Genomic DNA, 14583 nt, shown 5'->3' with positions numbered 1-14583 from the left:
TAAATTATTAAGATAATGGGAAAGAAAAGCTACATGTTTTCAGGACAATTATCTTTAAAAAGCTGTTCAGTAATTGTAAAAAGAAGCTAATCAGTAATTCAGATGTGAGTAACTTGAGTTATAGTTTCTTATTTTCCTTTTTCTTTTGATGAATTGCTGTGCTTTGCGTTAGGATTTTTTTCTGACCACCCAGCTAGGTCACAAGCTCATCATATCATATAGCACAGACTGAATGCCCATCTTACCCTTTTTACAATACAAGCATCCAATATACTGCACCATATAAAATGATCTTTGCTACCTAGCAATGAGAATGAAATGAAACTGTGCCAGTGATCCACCGCTATTGATCTATAAATATCTATTGATTATAAGCAGCCTATCTAGCAGTTTTGTTCTGATTATTTTATATTCCTGAGCCTATCAAGTATTTCCAGAAGTGCATGTGGAAAGTCTAAGAGAGAATTGTTCAGAGTTTTCACATGATGTGAAGATGCCAGTGTTGGACTGGAGTGCACAAAGTCAGAAGTCACATGACACCATGGTTCAACAGTTTTATTTAAAATCACAAGCTTTTGGTGCACTACTCCCTCTTCACCTGACAGTGTGATGTCTGACAGAATTTTCGTACAAAGATTAGAAACAATGTTGCATAATACCTGGAATGGCATGTAATTTTTACAACGTCGAAGCCAAATTTCTGATGTATGATTTCAGCATAAAACTTTAGTGCTGCATAGTAAATCAGATGTACCCATTTCATTTCCTCTTTCAGACATATGTATAATTAGACTGTGAAACAAATATCCAGCCTAAAAGATAGAGAAAACTTGGTTTAGATCTTTTAAGCATGTGTTTATTCTACATCTAAATTTAATCTATCTTTCTAACACCCCTGTCAACCCTTGTTGCATAAATCAATCTAGACTCATTAGAATTACTACACCCCCAAGCTGAGGAGATCTGTGCATGATTTTTTTTGCTTTAAGCAAGTTCAAAACAGTTGTAAACTAAGATAAGTGAAGTACAGAAAACAAGCAACAAGAAACAGTAAATTTTCTAGTGTTCTACTGCAAATTTTAAATTTTATTTTTAATAGTCCCTCCTGACAGTTACACTTCTTTATTGGAATGCATTTATCACTTTAGTATGAGTCACATTTGATGTTCCCCACAATAACTTGCTCTCATCTATAATGTTCTACAACATAATGCTAAGAAATTTGTGGTTAAGCTCCTTTTACTTTTACCATCTACCTCAGTACCATTATTGCTGACCTTACGCTCAGCACAACTGAGATCAGGAGCTGCTCTTTTGGGAAAGCATAGAAAAAGTGGGTGCTAGACTTTGGGGGATGGTGGAGCAAAACCAGATACAGGCTGTTGCACAATGAATGGCATGTAGCTTTTTTTACAGACTAGGCAGCACTGTAGACTCAAGGAAATCTGATCCAGACAGGACTGTGAGATGTGTGAATGTTTGCGGGTGACTCATACTATTTTTATTGCTGTGTTTGCTGCAGAAGGGTGAATGATTCCTTGCCAATAGTGCAATGCATGTAGAAATAATTGTTCCTTTTTGGTATGAAAAGCAGTTTGTTTCTCTTTGGTTCTTCAATGAAAAAGTTGTTAAATCCCCAACTTTGCTAATTTTTACAACTATGCTGAACATTGAACATTTCTTGATTTACACTTATAATGCGTACATTAAAGTTTCTCATTCATTCAGTGTAAAAGGATAATTCTTCTTGTGGTTTTATGCTTGGAGATTGCATGGAATGTAGTTTAATACCGTTTGATCTCCTTCTTTGGCATTACAGTCTCTTGACATTTTATTTTATCTTACCCGCACAGAATGATATATACAGTTCTACATTATGCACCTTGGTTCTTCCTCTAGATTTATCAAGAAATGGAGCAAGCTAAATTTTGAAGAAATAATACCATTTTAATTGGCCTTTTGTATTCTGGTCCTGATCTTTACTTGCGACTTTATGTTTGCACCATGGCATGAGTTGAGAGGTAAAGCTTGCTGGGACATAGACACATGGAGTCAAAGAGATATACAGCATGGAAATAGACTTTTGGTCTAACCCGTCCATGCCGACCAGATATCCCAACCCAATCTAGTCCCACCTGCCAGCACCCGGTCCATATCCCTCCAAACCATTCCTATTCATATCCCATCAAAATGCCTCTTAAATGTTGCAGTTGTATCAGCCTCCACCACTTCCTCTGGCAGCTCATTCCATAAAAAGTTGCCCCTTAGGTCTCTTTTATATTAGATTACTTACAGTGTGGAAACAGGCCCTTATCTTTCCCCTCTCACCCTAAACCTATGCCCTCTAGTTCTGGACCCCAGGGAAGAGACTTTGCCTATTTACCCTATCCATGCCCTCATAATTTTATAAACCTCTATAAGGTCACCCCTCAGCCTCCGACGCTCCAGGGAAAAATGCCCCAGCCTGTTCAACCTCTCCCTATAGCTCAAACCCTCCAACCCTGGCAACATCCTTGTAAATCTTTTCTGATCCTTTTCAAGTTTCACAACACCTTTTCGATAGGAAGGAGACCAGAATTGCACACAATATTCCAACAGTGGCCTAACCAATGTCCTGTACAGTCGCAATATGACCTCCCAACTCCTGTACTCAATGGTCTGACGAATAAAAGAAAGCACATCAAACGTCGCCTTCACTGCGACTCCACTTTCAAGGAGCTATGAATCTGTGTTCCAAGGTCTCTTTGTTCAGCAGCACTTCCTAGGACCTTAACATTAAGTGTATAAGTCCTACTAAGATTTGCTTTCCCAAGATGCAGCACCTCGCATTTATCTGAATAAAGCTCCATCTGCCACTTCTCAACCCATTGGCCCATCTGGTCAAGATCCTGTTGTAATCTGAGGTAACCCTCTTCCCTGTCCACTACACCTCCAATTTTAAAAAAAAAAGCAGACATGCGTGCCTCTCCTGATCAGACATTATTCATTTTTTCAGGTGAAGATTCCTAAATAGGAAAATATCTAGAAGAAAGATGCGCATTCTTTTAGCTTTTTTCCTCAATGTCAAAATAATCTACAAAGTCAGAAGTCACACAACACCAGATTATAGTCCACCAGGTTTATTTGAAACTGCAAGCTTTCGGAATGCTGCTCCTTTGTCAGCTCCTTCATCACCTGACAAAGGAGCAGTGCTTTGAAAGCTTGTGATTTCAAATAAACCTGTTGGAGTATGACCTCGTATCATGTGACTTCTGACTTTGTTCACCCCAGTCCAATACCCAGCAACTCCATGTCAAGGATAATCTACAGAACGTTTTAGCTAATGAAGCAGTATTTATTTCAAGTATAATTAATGTTTTAATCAACTTGCACAGAATTCCTACAATGATAATATGATCAGTTTATTTTAGTGGTGCTTGATGAAGGACTATTATAGTGATTTCACATAAATAACAAAAAATAGCTATTTGCATCTGTTTACAAGCATTTTGGTGAGGTGATGCAGCAAATAGAAGCTTTGATATGCTTCCTTTGAAAATTCATTCAGATGGGGACATCCGTAGCTAGCCAGTTTTATTTTCTGTCCCCAGTTGTCCTTCTGCAATCCACTGCAGTCCAAGTGATGTAGGTAGGCTCACAATACCTTTAGAGAGGGTATTCCAGGATTTTGACCCAGTGACATTGAAGGAATGGGGATATATTTCCAAGTCAGGATGATGAGTAGCTTCGAGATGAACTTACAGATGATGGTGTTCCCATGTATATACTACCATTGAGCTTCCAGCTAAAAGCAAATTGTTGGTTTGAAATCTGTCTAAGGATCCTTGGCAAATTTCTGCAATGTGTCTTATAGATAATACACACTGCTGCTACTGAGTGTCAGTGGTGGAGTGTGTAGATGTTTGTGGATGTGATGCCAATCAAGCTTGTTGCTTTGTCCTGGATGGTGTCAAGATCTTCGGTGTTCTTGGAGCTGTAGTCATCCAGGCATGAACGTTAGACCCATCCCAAACCTTCACATTGATGTTCACAAATCTTTGAACTGCTGAGAAAAGGAGATGGTGAAAACTAGCATGAGTATTGGAATAAATATTATAATTTACTATTAGTTGTGCTTTGTCAGTGCAGTTTGCTCAAGTGTTAAAAACAAATGTTTCAACTTTGGTTAGAAAGACAAATTACATCGAATTCTAGAGAAATATTTTGGAAGAACATATTTCCAGGACAGAAACTCTCAGTACTTAATAATATGTTGAGTATAATTATTGTAAAAAGTAAAAACACATGATTCCAAGATTGTGCTGGTGTTATATTAGATCTGGAACTATGAATTATCTTTGCAATTTTATATTCCATGCCAGTCTATCCTCAGTAGTAGTCCATTGTTAGCATCCTGCAAACAAATTTTAAAAGATTGAGTGATTACTAGTGATAACAAAATGAATGTACGTCTATGTTACATTAATTTTGAAAGGTCTTCACATTTCCCTAAAATATGTTTCTTTTTCTTCACAGCGTGAGTGGGGCAGATGCTGGGAACATTATTAGACTTTTTGCTCCAGATGTTGGAATGTTTGTTGCTGGCTTGGCGACATGGCTTGTCTGTAAAAGTTTAGTTCAACAGCCACCATCAGAAGATATGGCACAATATAATCCAGAGTTCCAAAATGAAGAGCAGGTAAAACATTTTTTTTTAACTTTTGCCTTTGCTTTTAGAACAAATTAGGAACACTGTTTGTGTACCCAAAGGTTCAGTGAAACAAAGTTATTGCTTAGTGACTCCTTGTTAATGTAATAAACTGCCAAAAGCAGATGGTTCTCTCACATTACGATAAAGATATGTGGTTCAAGCAGTTGTAGTACAATTTCCTAGTTTTGTTAAACAAGGTATTAGGGAAGTTGTTCATTCAGCACTGCCAAAAAATGATGACGTGATATGAACTTGGGATGGGCAGGGGCTCCAGTTCTGATTAGATTAGATTCCAACAGTGTGGGAACAGCCCTTCGACCCAACCAGTCCACTCTGACCCTCCATAGAGTAACCCACTCAGACCCATTTCCCTCTGACTAACGCACCTAACACAACGGGCAACTTAGCATGGCCAATTCACCTGGCCTGCGCATCTTTGGATTGTGGGAGGAAACCAGAGCACCTGGAGGAAACCCACACAGACATGGGGAGAATGTGTAAACTCCACACAGACAGTCGCCTGAGGCTGGAATCAAACCTGGAACCCTGGTGCTGTGAGACAGCAATGCTAACCACTGAGCTACCGTGCCACCCTTCCTCAAAGAAAATAGACACCACTAGATTGCTCTTTGATTAATAACAATATATATCATAACTATTTGTATCTTATTGTTATGATGCAATAAATTGTGCCTTGTTTAAGAAACGAGCCATCTCTTGTTAGACCTTAAAGGGTTTCTCTGTACTACACTAGACCAATTGAACTCTTTAGATTCCAACCAATATGGAAGATGGTGGCAGCAAATCTACCTGATATATCCTTCACTAAGGTGACAATGGTGAGGATCCATCATAATATGTAGGGACTAGTGGTGTACATTTGATTACTTTATCAAATTGTTGATCAGTGATATGGATTCCAATAAGTTTTGAAGAAATCTTCAGACTCAACGTTAAGAGTAATTTGAGGTCTGATTTGACAAGACAAAATCTGAGCCATTGGTTAAAAAAAAATCAGATCTGGTAAGAGGCATGAAGAAAAAAGTTTGCCTTAAGGTTATGTGGAGGTGTAAAATTAGTTTCATTTGCAGTTACAGATTGTATTGTATATCAATTAACTTAACAGAGCAATCTTGAATTGAGGTGTAGTCAGAGAGCAATGGAGTCTCTGTGAGTAAAGTTGAATTCCCTGGTTGACAAAGGGACGATTTGAAAAATACAGTGCATTTACATGACAGAAATGCTGGAGATAGATACTTACAGTGCAGAGCAAGCATTCCTGTTTTGGGGGGCACCACAAAACACTGCTACAGTATAGTGAAGTCAAGGGCCACAGAAGTAATGTTAAAGCAAGTGTACAGCCCTGAGAGCATCATGAAATCAGAATTAAAGTAACATTAGAGCAGTTTAGAAGTCTAAAAGATACAGCCTAATGAAAGAAGAAAGTTAGGAGAGTACTCAGGATTTAGAAGAGAGTGGCAGATTTGTTATTGGAACTGTAGTAAAGGCAGGAAGAACTTATTAAGATCAGAGATGAGATTCATCTAGGGAAAAAAATGGAAAGCAGTAGTGATTATTATGAGGGCAATTTGTCTAGGAAAATCTTGCCTTCAACTTGGTACTTGGTGAATATTCCAACGCACTTCTAACTTGTAGCTGATAGGTAGTCAGTGGGGTATCAAGAGGTGAATTACTTGCTTCAGAATTCCAAATAATCTGTGTTGACGTTGTAGCCACAAAATTTATCTGGTTGGCCAATTCAATTTCTGGTCAATGGTGACCTCTGGATGTTGATAGCAGTTGAATCTTGAATATTATCCAGAAGATTTAATGTCAGATGTGTACTAGATTGTTGGCCATCTTGGAGAAAACAATTCTGAAGATATAGAATAGCCTTCGACTAGGTACAAGATAAATTAGAAGCTGAATAATTTAATACATCCAGAAGTATCCACTCCCTCCCCACCACTGATGCTCAGTAGCAGCACTGTGTAACATCTACGATATACACTACAGGATTTTATTGAAGATCCTTCCAAACTGATCATTGCTACCACTTAGAAGGAGAAGGGCAGCAGATACATAGAACACCGTCACCTATAAGTTCCTCTCAAAGCCTGACTGGAAATATATCAATGTTCCTTCATGGTCATTGGCTCAAAATGCTGGAATTCCATTCCTAATGGCATTATAGATTTATCAACAGCACATGGACTGCAGGGAGTCAAAAAGGCAGCCCACCACCACCACCTTAGAAGTAATTTGAGATGAATGATAAATGCTGGCCCAATTAGCAATGTCCATGTTCCATGGTTGAATTAAAAATAACACTGGCTGCTGCCACATGCAAGGTGCCATTAACTGTACACATCTTACTGAGAGGGCCATACCTTACTACTGCAGAATTCTTGAATCGGAAGGAGTTCTACTTCAGTAATACACATGTGATCTGTGATCACCATTACCATTTCCTGGAGGACCATACCTGTTACCCTCACAGCTACAGAACCCCTATGTCCTGCACCTGCTCTCTTGTCCTACTGTATTTGAGGTTCCAAGTCCCTTAATAGGATAGTTACTCGGGATCAAAGGCTGCTCACTGTGATCATGGCTGATGACACTATTGCACAATCTCTTAACTGATGTGGCCCACAGATATAATGGTTCCCATGACAAGACTTGAACTGTAGTGGAGCAGATGATAGAACTGTTGAAGATGCGTTTCTACTGCTTAAACTGATCTGGGTGCTTTCCACTATAGTCCAGAGAGCAGGCGTATGTGGTATCATACTGGAGCACTGCGTAGTTGACTCAATGAGGTGATCTGCTGAATGCTCATGAACTGGAGGAATGAGAGCTAATCTGCTGGATGCTGAGGAACTGGGAGAATGGGTGATTTTGAGAAAATTTGTAGCTCAGGTTGAGGTTATAGATGTAGGTTTGCTCGCTGTGCTGGAAGGTTCATTTTCAGACATTTGGTCACCATACTAGTTAACATCTTCAGTGGGCCTCCAGGAAAAATACTATTGGTAATTCCTGCTTTCTATTCTGTTGTTTAGGTTTTGCTGGGTTGGTGATGTCATTTCTTGTTCTTTTCCTCAGGGTGGTAGACTGGGTCTAACTCGATGTATTTGTTGATAGAGTTCCGGTTGGAATGCCATGCTTCTAGGAATTCACGTGCGTGTCTATGTTTGGCTTGTCCTAGGATGGATGTGTTGGCCCAGTCGATGTGGTGTCCTTCCTCATCTATATGTAAGGATACTAGTGAGAGAGTGTTGTGTCTTCTTGTGGCTAGTTGATGTTCATATATCCTGTTGGCTAGTTTTCTGCCAGTTTGTCCAATGTAGTGTTTGTTACAGTCCTTGCACGGTATTTTGTAAATGACATTAGGCTCGCTTATGGTCTATATAGGGTCTTTCAAGTTCATTAGCTGCTGTTTTAGTGCGCTGGTGGGTTTGTGTGCTACCATGATGCCAAGGGGTCAGACTTTTGCAGCAAAACAATTATGAAATGAAGAATAATCACTGGTCATTGGTCAGCATGCCAGCATTTGGTTTGTGTTGTGGGAGCTAATTATAGCCTCTATTTAGTTAAATTGTATTTTTTTTTGCCAGCTTTAAATAAAAGGTCATGCTTTGAACTGTCTGTATGCTTCTGTGTCTGCAATAATCCCCTTCTGAACAATGACAAGATTATTGCTTACAGTAGGCATTGACGATTAAGTAATGGTAACCTAGAGAGTGTATTTAGATGGGCTGCAGCTAAGGACAGCTTAAGTTTATGAGCTGGCAGTTAAGCACAACTAAAATGAGCGAATGGGGTTATATGTACACGGCAGTGTCAGCTATACTGGCTTATGCTGTTTGCTTTGTAACTTTGTAGCTACGGTCTTTTGATAGATATCTGGTGAGTGCCAAGATGTTCTGGGAATGACAGGTGATATGATGGGTCTAGAATATAATAGGGATGAGCTCTAAAAATAGGTTAAGTGATGAGGTATCTTTGGTAAGATTCTGCCAGAAATCCCATAACGCCTCATGGAGAGGACCCCTCTGTGAAACTCAACAAAATTGACATTTAACCAGAAAAAAGAACATACAGCTCAACCCTAAGAGTCACTGTCAATTCTGTGGAGCAAGGATACCTCCTCAAAGGCACAAGCAGTGCCCAGCTATTGAAAAATAATTCCCTATCTGTAAAACAATAGGTCGCTTGCAGACCATGTATAGAATGGAACACAGTTGCAAAACAGCAGAAAGCCAAATAGTTACTCACACATATAAATTGATGAGGTGTAACAGGTCACAATAAAAAATTAAAAGGTATTCCCAGGGGAAATAGGAGATACAAGCATAGCATTTTGACATGAAGTTACTTATCTCATTGGGCATGTCACCAATTTGAAGCTTGATACAGGGATGTGCGTCACTGTATTTTCAGACAATATAACATGGTTGAAGAAATTATATTTATAGTCCTCAGCAGTGCAAGTTCATGGTCCAAGTAGTATAATACTCAAGCTGTAACGTATTCTACAAGCAACTCTGCAAGTTTCAGATAGAAAGAACATACACATCCTTCATGCTTAAGAATGATTATTTAAGCACGAATGCATGTCTTAGCGTAAACTTCTTAAAGTGGATGGAAATGTTACACCAGTTACAGTCAGCAGGCAAATGGCCACAAAACAGCTAGTCATGCCACAATTGTTCAAGTGAAACTCAGTAGAGAATTTCACAGTGATTCCTAGGTCAGGTGGAGCCCAAAAAGAAGAGGGAATCCTTTGAAATGAGGTTTGTTGGCATAAATTAAGTGTTTCATATTTTCAACATGATGGAAATCTATAACCAAATAGGTTTTGTAAAAATGTTTTCCACTAATAGAGGGTTTGGTTAAGAAAAAGAAGAAAGCATATGTCAGGTATAGACAGGATAGATCGAGTGAATCCTTAGAGTATAAAGGCAAGAGGAGTGTACTTAATAGAGAAATCAGGAGGGCAAAAAGGTGACATGGGATAGCTTTGGCAAATAGAGTTAAAGGAGAATTGTAAGGGTTTTTACAAAGACATTAAGGACAAAAGAGTAACTAGGGAGAGAATAGGGCCCCTCAAAGATCAGCAAGACGACCTTTGTGTGGAGCCGCAGGAAATGGGGGAGATACTAAACGAGTATTTTGAATCAGTATTTACTGACATAGAATGTAGCAAAATCGATGGTGACATCTTAAAAAATGTCCATATTACAGAGGAGGAAGTGCTGGATGTCTTGAAATGCATAAAAGTGGATAAATCCCCAGGACCTGGTCAGGTGTACCCTAGAACTCTGTGGGAAGTTAGAGAAGTGATTGCTGGGCCTCTTACTGAGATATTTGTATCATCAATGGTGACAGATAAGGTGCCAGAAGACTGGAGGTTGGCTAACGTGTTGCCACTGTTTAAGAAAGGTGGTAAGGACAAGCCAGGCAAATATGGACCACTGAGCCTGACGTCAGTGGTGGGCAAGTTTCTGGAGAGAATCCTGATGGACAGGATGTACATGTATTTGGAACAGCAAGGACTGATTAGGGATAGTCAACATGGCTTTGTGCGTGGGAAGTCATGTCTCACAAACTTGACTGAATTTTCTGGAGAAGTAACAAAGAGGATTGATGGGGGCAGAGCGGTAGACATGATCTATATGGACTTCAGTAAGGCATTCGACAAAGTTCCCCATGGGAGATTGTTAGCAAGGTTAGATCTCATGGAATACAGGGAGAACTAGCCATTTGGATACAGAACTGGCTCAAAGATAGAAGACAGTGGGTACTGGTGGAGGGTTGTTTTTCAGACTGGAGGCCTGTGACCGGTGGAGTGCCTCAAGGATCGATGCTGGGCCCACTACTTTTCATCATTTATATAAATGATTTGGATGTGAGCATGAGAGGTATAGTTAGTAAGTTTGCAGATGACACAAAAATTGGAGGTGTAGTGGACAGCTAAGAAGGTTACCTCAGATTACAACGGGATCTTGATCAGATGGCCAATGGAATTTAATTTAGATAAATGTGAGGTACTACATTTTGGGAAAGCAAATCTTAGCAGGACTTATACACTTAAAGGAAAGTTCCTAAGGAGTGTTGCTGAACAAAGAGACCTTGAAGTGCAGGTTCATAGCTCCTTAAAAGTAAAGTTGCAGATAGACAGGATAGTGAAGAAGGTATTTGATATGCTTTCCTTTATTGGTCAGAGTATTGAGTACAGGGGTTGGGAGGTCATGTTGTGGCTATACAGGACTCTGGTTAGGCCACTGTTGGAGTATTGCATGCAATTCTGGTCTCCTTCCTCCCGGAAACTTGAAAGGGTTCAGAAAAGATTTACCAGAATGTTGCCAGGGTTGGAGAATTTGAGCTATAGGGAGAAGTGAATAGGCTGGGGCTGTTTTCCCAGGAGTGTTGGAGGATGAGGGGGAAATCATGAGGAGCATGGATAGGATAGGATAAATAGATAAAGTCTTTACCCTGGGTTAGGGGAGTCCAGAACTAGAGGGCATAGGTTTAGGTTGAGGGGAAAGATATAAAAGAGACCTAAGGGGCAATGTTTTCACACAGAGGGTGGTACGTATGGAATGAGCTGCCAGAGGAAATGGTGGAGGCAAGTACATCTGCAACATTTAAAAGGCATCTAGATGGATATATGAATAGGAAGAGTTGGAGGGATATGCACCAGATTCTGGCAGGTGGGACTAGATTGACTTGGGATATCTGGTCGGCATGGATGAGTTGGACTGAAGGGTCTGTTTCTGTGCTGTACATCTCTATGACTCTATGACTCTTCTCCCATCTCTAAAGAAAGTTCAGATGACAAGAGCCAGCAACATTTGAACAGAATAAGATAAGAACAGAATGTGTTTAAGAAACTCAAGTCTGGAAGATCTGTGGAGAGTAAAACAAAACTAATGTTTTGAGTCCATTATGACTTTTCAAAACTGAAGGGAACTGGATAAATGTTAGTTCTTATGCTGTTGACAGAAGGGATTGGGGAGGGGGGGCGTGGGTGTGGGTGTGGGTGCAGGGAGTAAGTGAAACATGTTGTGAGGGTGCTGATGAAAGGCATTTGCCCGAAATGCGATTTTCCTGCTCCTGAGATGCTGCTTGACCTGCTGTGTTTTCCAGCATCACTGTCTCGACTCTGATCTCCAGCATTTGCAGTCTTCACTTCACCTTCGCCTAACATGTTATGAGGGTGCCTCGTCCAAAAGTCAAATACAGTGATAGTGGCGCTAAAGGGATGACAGAGATGTAAAACAAGTGTGAATAATGGGAAAAGGAGAAAATGGATCCATTTTGTTGAAAGGTTTTGCTGAGATGAGCATTTTGCACAGACCAATGGACTAGGTTGAATGAACAGCTCTGGAGTTTGAAAGATGTAGACCAACAATCTAGGGCTCCTTCAAGTACCTTTTTAGTCAACCAATTAGGACATTTTTGATACATCTTCAGGCCAGATGAGAGTTGAACCAAGACCTCCTGGCTCTACCTTATTGCCCATGTTTTATTTTTTAAAACATTACCAAATCACTTGTGACACCAATTAATGTCCACTGGGGAGAGTACAACATAAAAAGAATAAGAGAAAGTAGTTAGAGAGTGAGGGACTTAAAAATTAAAATGAAGTTCTCCTTCACAGTCTTAATAGCAATGTCTATCATGCCAATACAATTGTAACCAATTGTTGTTATTAATAGTAGCTCTTGATTCTTGAGTTAATAAATATTAAAAATAAAAGAACGAGTATGTTTTACCCTGAAGTCAAAATTTGGTTTTCTTTTCAGAAACAAGGTTGATCGGCTGGAAAGCTTTTTCTTCGCAAGTTTTCCTTCTGCTCAGCTTGTTCTTAGCTGGCTTCACTCTAACTGAACAAAATAAATCAAAGATCTCTCCAGTCAATTTGTGTTCAAAAATCAACTCCAGCAGGAGTCAACAAAGCAATCAGTTATTATTACTCATATAACTTACAGAAGGTCTTCAAAATCTGGGGATCTGGAGAAAGTGGCTTTACTTGTAAACAGACCAAGAAATCAAAATCACTTTTAAAATTATTTTCAAAAGAAGAAAATGTGAGATGACAGAACAAAACTAATCTGCTAGTAATTTAGGCACGGAATTTCCTGGAAGTTGAGGGAATCAGTTTAAATTAAGGCATTCAAGAGGGCATTGGATGATCATTCAAATAGAATTAATATACAGGTTTATAGGGAAAAGGCAATAAAGTATTGCTAAGTTAAAATGCTCAGAACACCATTGGAACTTGATGGACTGAATGGCCGCCTTCTGAACCACAATAATTCTTTGATTCTGACTCTGTATTTGTTATGGATCACTTGAGGCCTCCTCAAAATATTTTAAGAAGGTAGCCTAGACTAACTTTTTCTTATTTTATCAGTAGACATGGAATGCATGTTCTAGATGTGATACAACTGGTCAAACCACTCAAAGCACAAATTATTTAAGCACTATAGCTAAAATACAAACAAAAGAAAGAGGAACTTAGAAAAACTTAACACTGGAAAACTTAACTGAATAATAGATGCAGTATCTATTACTATTAACTGTTCCAAGATAGTAACATCTTATAAGCACACTCTTGGCAAAAAGATAAATTCAAACGCAGATTCTTACAGGCAATTCACCAAGCTAGGATGAAACAATATCGAGAGATTTCAGGGCATGTGGCAGCCAAGAATCATTTTACTGAAGCTCCAACTGTTCTCGGAGCCAAACAGTTTTTCACTGCTATAACTAAAATAAATTAGTAAGCTTGATCTGTGACAACTGGCCACTGCCTTCCATTGTTACAACTGTTTTAAAAAATACCTAAAGACCTCCTCTGATGGTTGACTTAGTTGGTCCACCATAGCCACTTAGACACCCCTGCTTTTACAACCTCTCTTCAAAAAAAAGGGAAAAAATAACCTTTTTAAAGTGACAGCATTGTCACAAATTCTTGTTTCAAAACATTCTCCAATGTTCATAGTAAACTGTCAATGGCCTCTTTGAAATACCACTCCTGGTATTTCCACAAAACCTAATATGAAACCATATTTTCATAATTCTTCAAAACTAAAGTTCTCCAATCAATATTAAACATCAACCATCTTTATGATGTTATATGTTACAAATTCATGACCCTGGTCTTTACTGCAGTTTAAAATGTTTGTCTTCTCTGATTATTTAATTCCTTACTATAACATGGTACCAGAAGTAAAACGATAGACATATGAGATATGTTAGGTAAAATATATTAAGTATTCCTGACGAAGGGCTTTTGCCAGAAATGTCGATTTTCCTGCTCGTCGGATGCTGCCTGAACTGCTGTGCTTTTCCAGCACCACTCTAATCCAGAATATGAGATATGTTACTGCACATAAAATTCAATGGGCAAAGAGGATTTCATTTTTCTCTTGAAGTTTCAAATATTCTACAGCTCGTAACAGGAAAACCTTGATGTGTGTCTGTGTTGAGCTTCGAGCTGCTGTAGATATCCCTGGCACACATGCACAGAAATTCCCTAGCAAGTCTAAACTTCCATTGGGCTGGTGTGTGCAGCCCAGGGCCTTCCACAAATTCCAGAAACTGTGAATTCAGAATTGGAGATTTGTCAGATACACAGGACATCTTTGAATATTTATTTAAGAAGTATTATTTTGGTTAATACTTAGTTCAAATCATAGATTATCCAGCATTACTGAACTAAGCACCACAGCTGTCATGACCCCCACCATTCTCCCACATCAACATGGCCCGACTACTGCCCTGTCATTACCACTTCAAAGATTTTCATGGTTGAAGAGTGTGGTGCTGGAAAAGCACAGCTGGTCAGGCAGCATCCAAGGAGCAGGAGAGTCGACATTTAGAGC

General features: G+C 39.3%; 1 protein-coding gene across 1 annotated transcript in view; it reads left to right on the top strand.

Moving 5' to 3' along the window:
• The window catches only part of LOC132815248 (piezo-type mechanosensitive ion channel component 2-like), a 467530-nt gene that overhangs the window by 121002 nt on the left and 331945 nt on the right, over positions 1–14583 (top strand). The window contains exon 3 of the mRNA XM_060824063.1: positions 4516–4678. Within this exon, the coding sequence (XP_060680046.1) occupies positions 4516–4678 (163 nt within the window). The remainder of the gene's footprint in view (positions 1–4515; positions 4679–14583) is intronic.

This window comes from Hemiscyllium ocellatum, chromosome 4, assembly GCF_020745735.1.
Source record: "Hemiscyllium ocellatum isolate sHemOce1 chromosome 4, sHemOce1.pat.X.cur, whole genome shotgun sequence".
In the NCBI taxonomy this organism is placed as follows: domain Eukaryota; kingdom Metazoa; phylum Chordata; class Chondrichthyes; order Orectolobiformes; family Hemiscylliidae; genus Hemiscyllium; species Hemiscyllium ocellatum.
The sequence above is the reverse complement of the archived record's forward strand: the minus strand, read 5'-3'. Positions and strand labels throughout refer to the sequence as shown.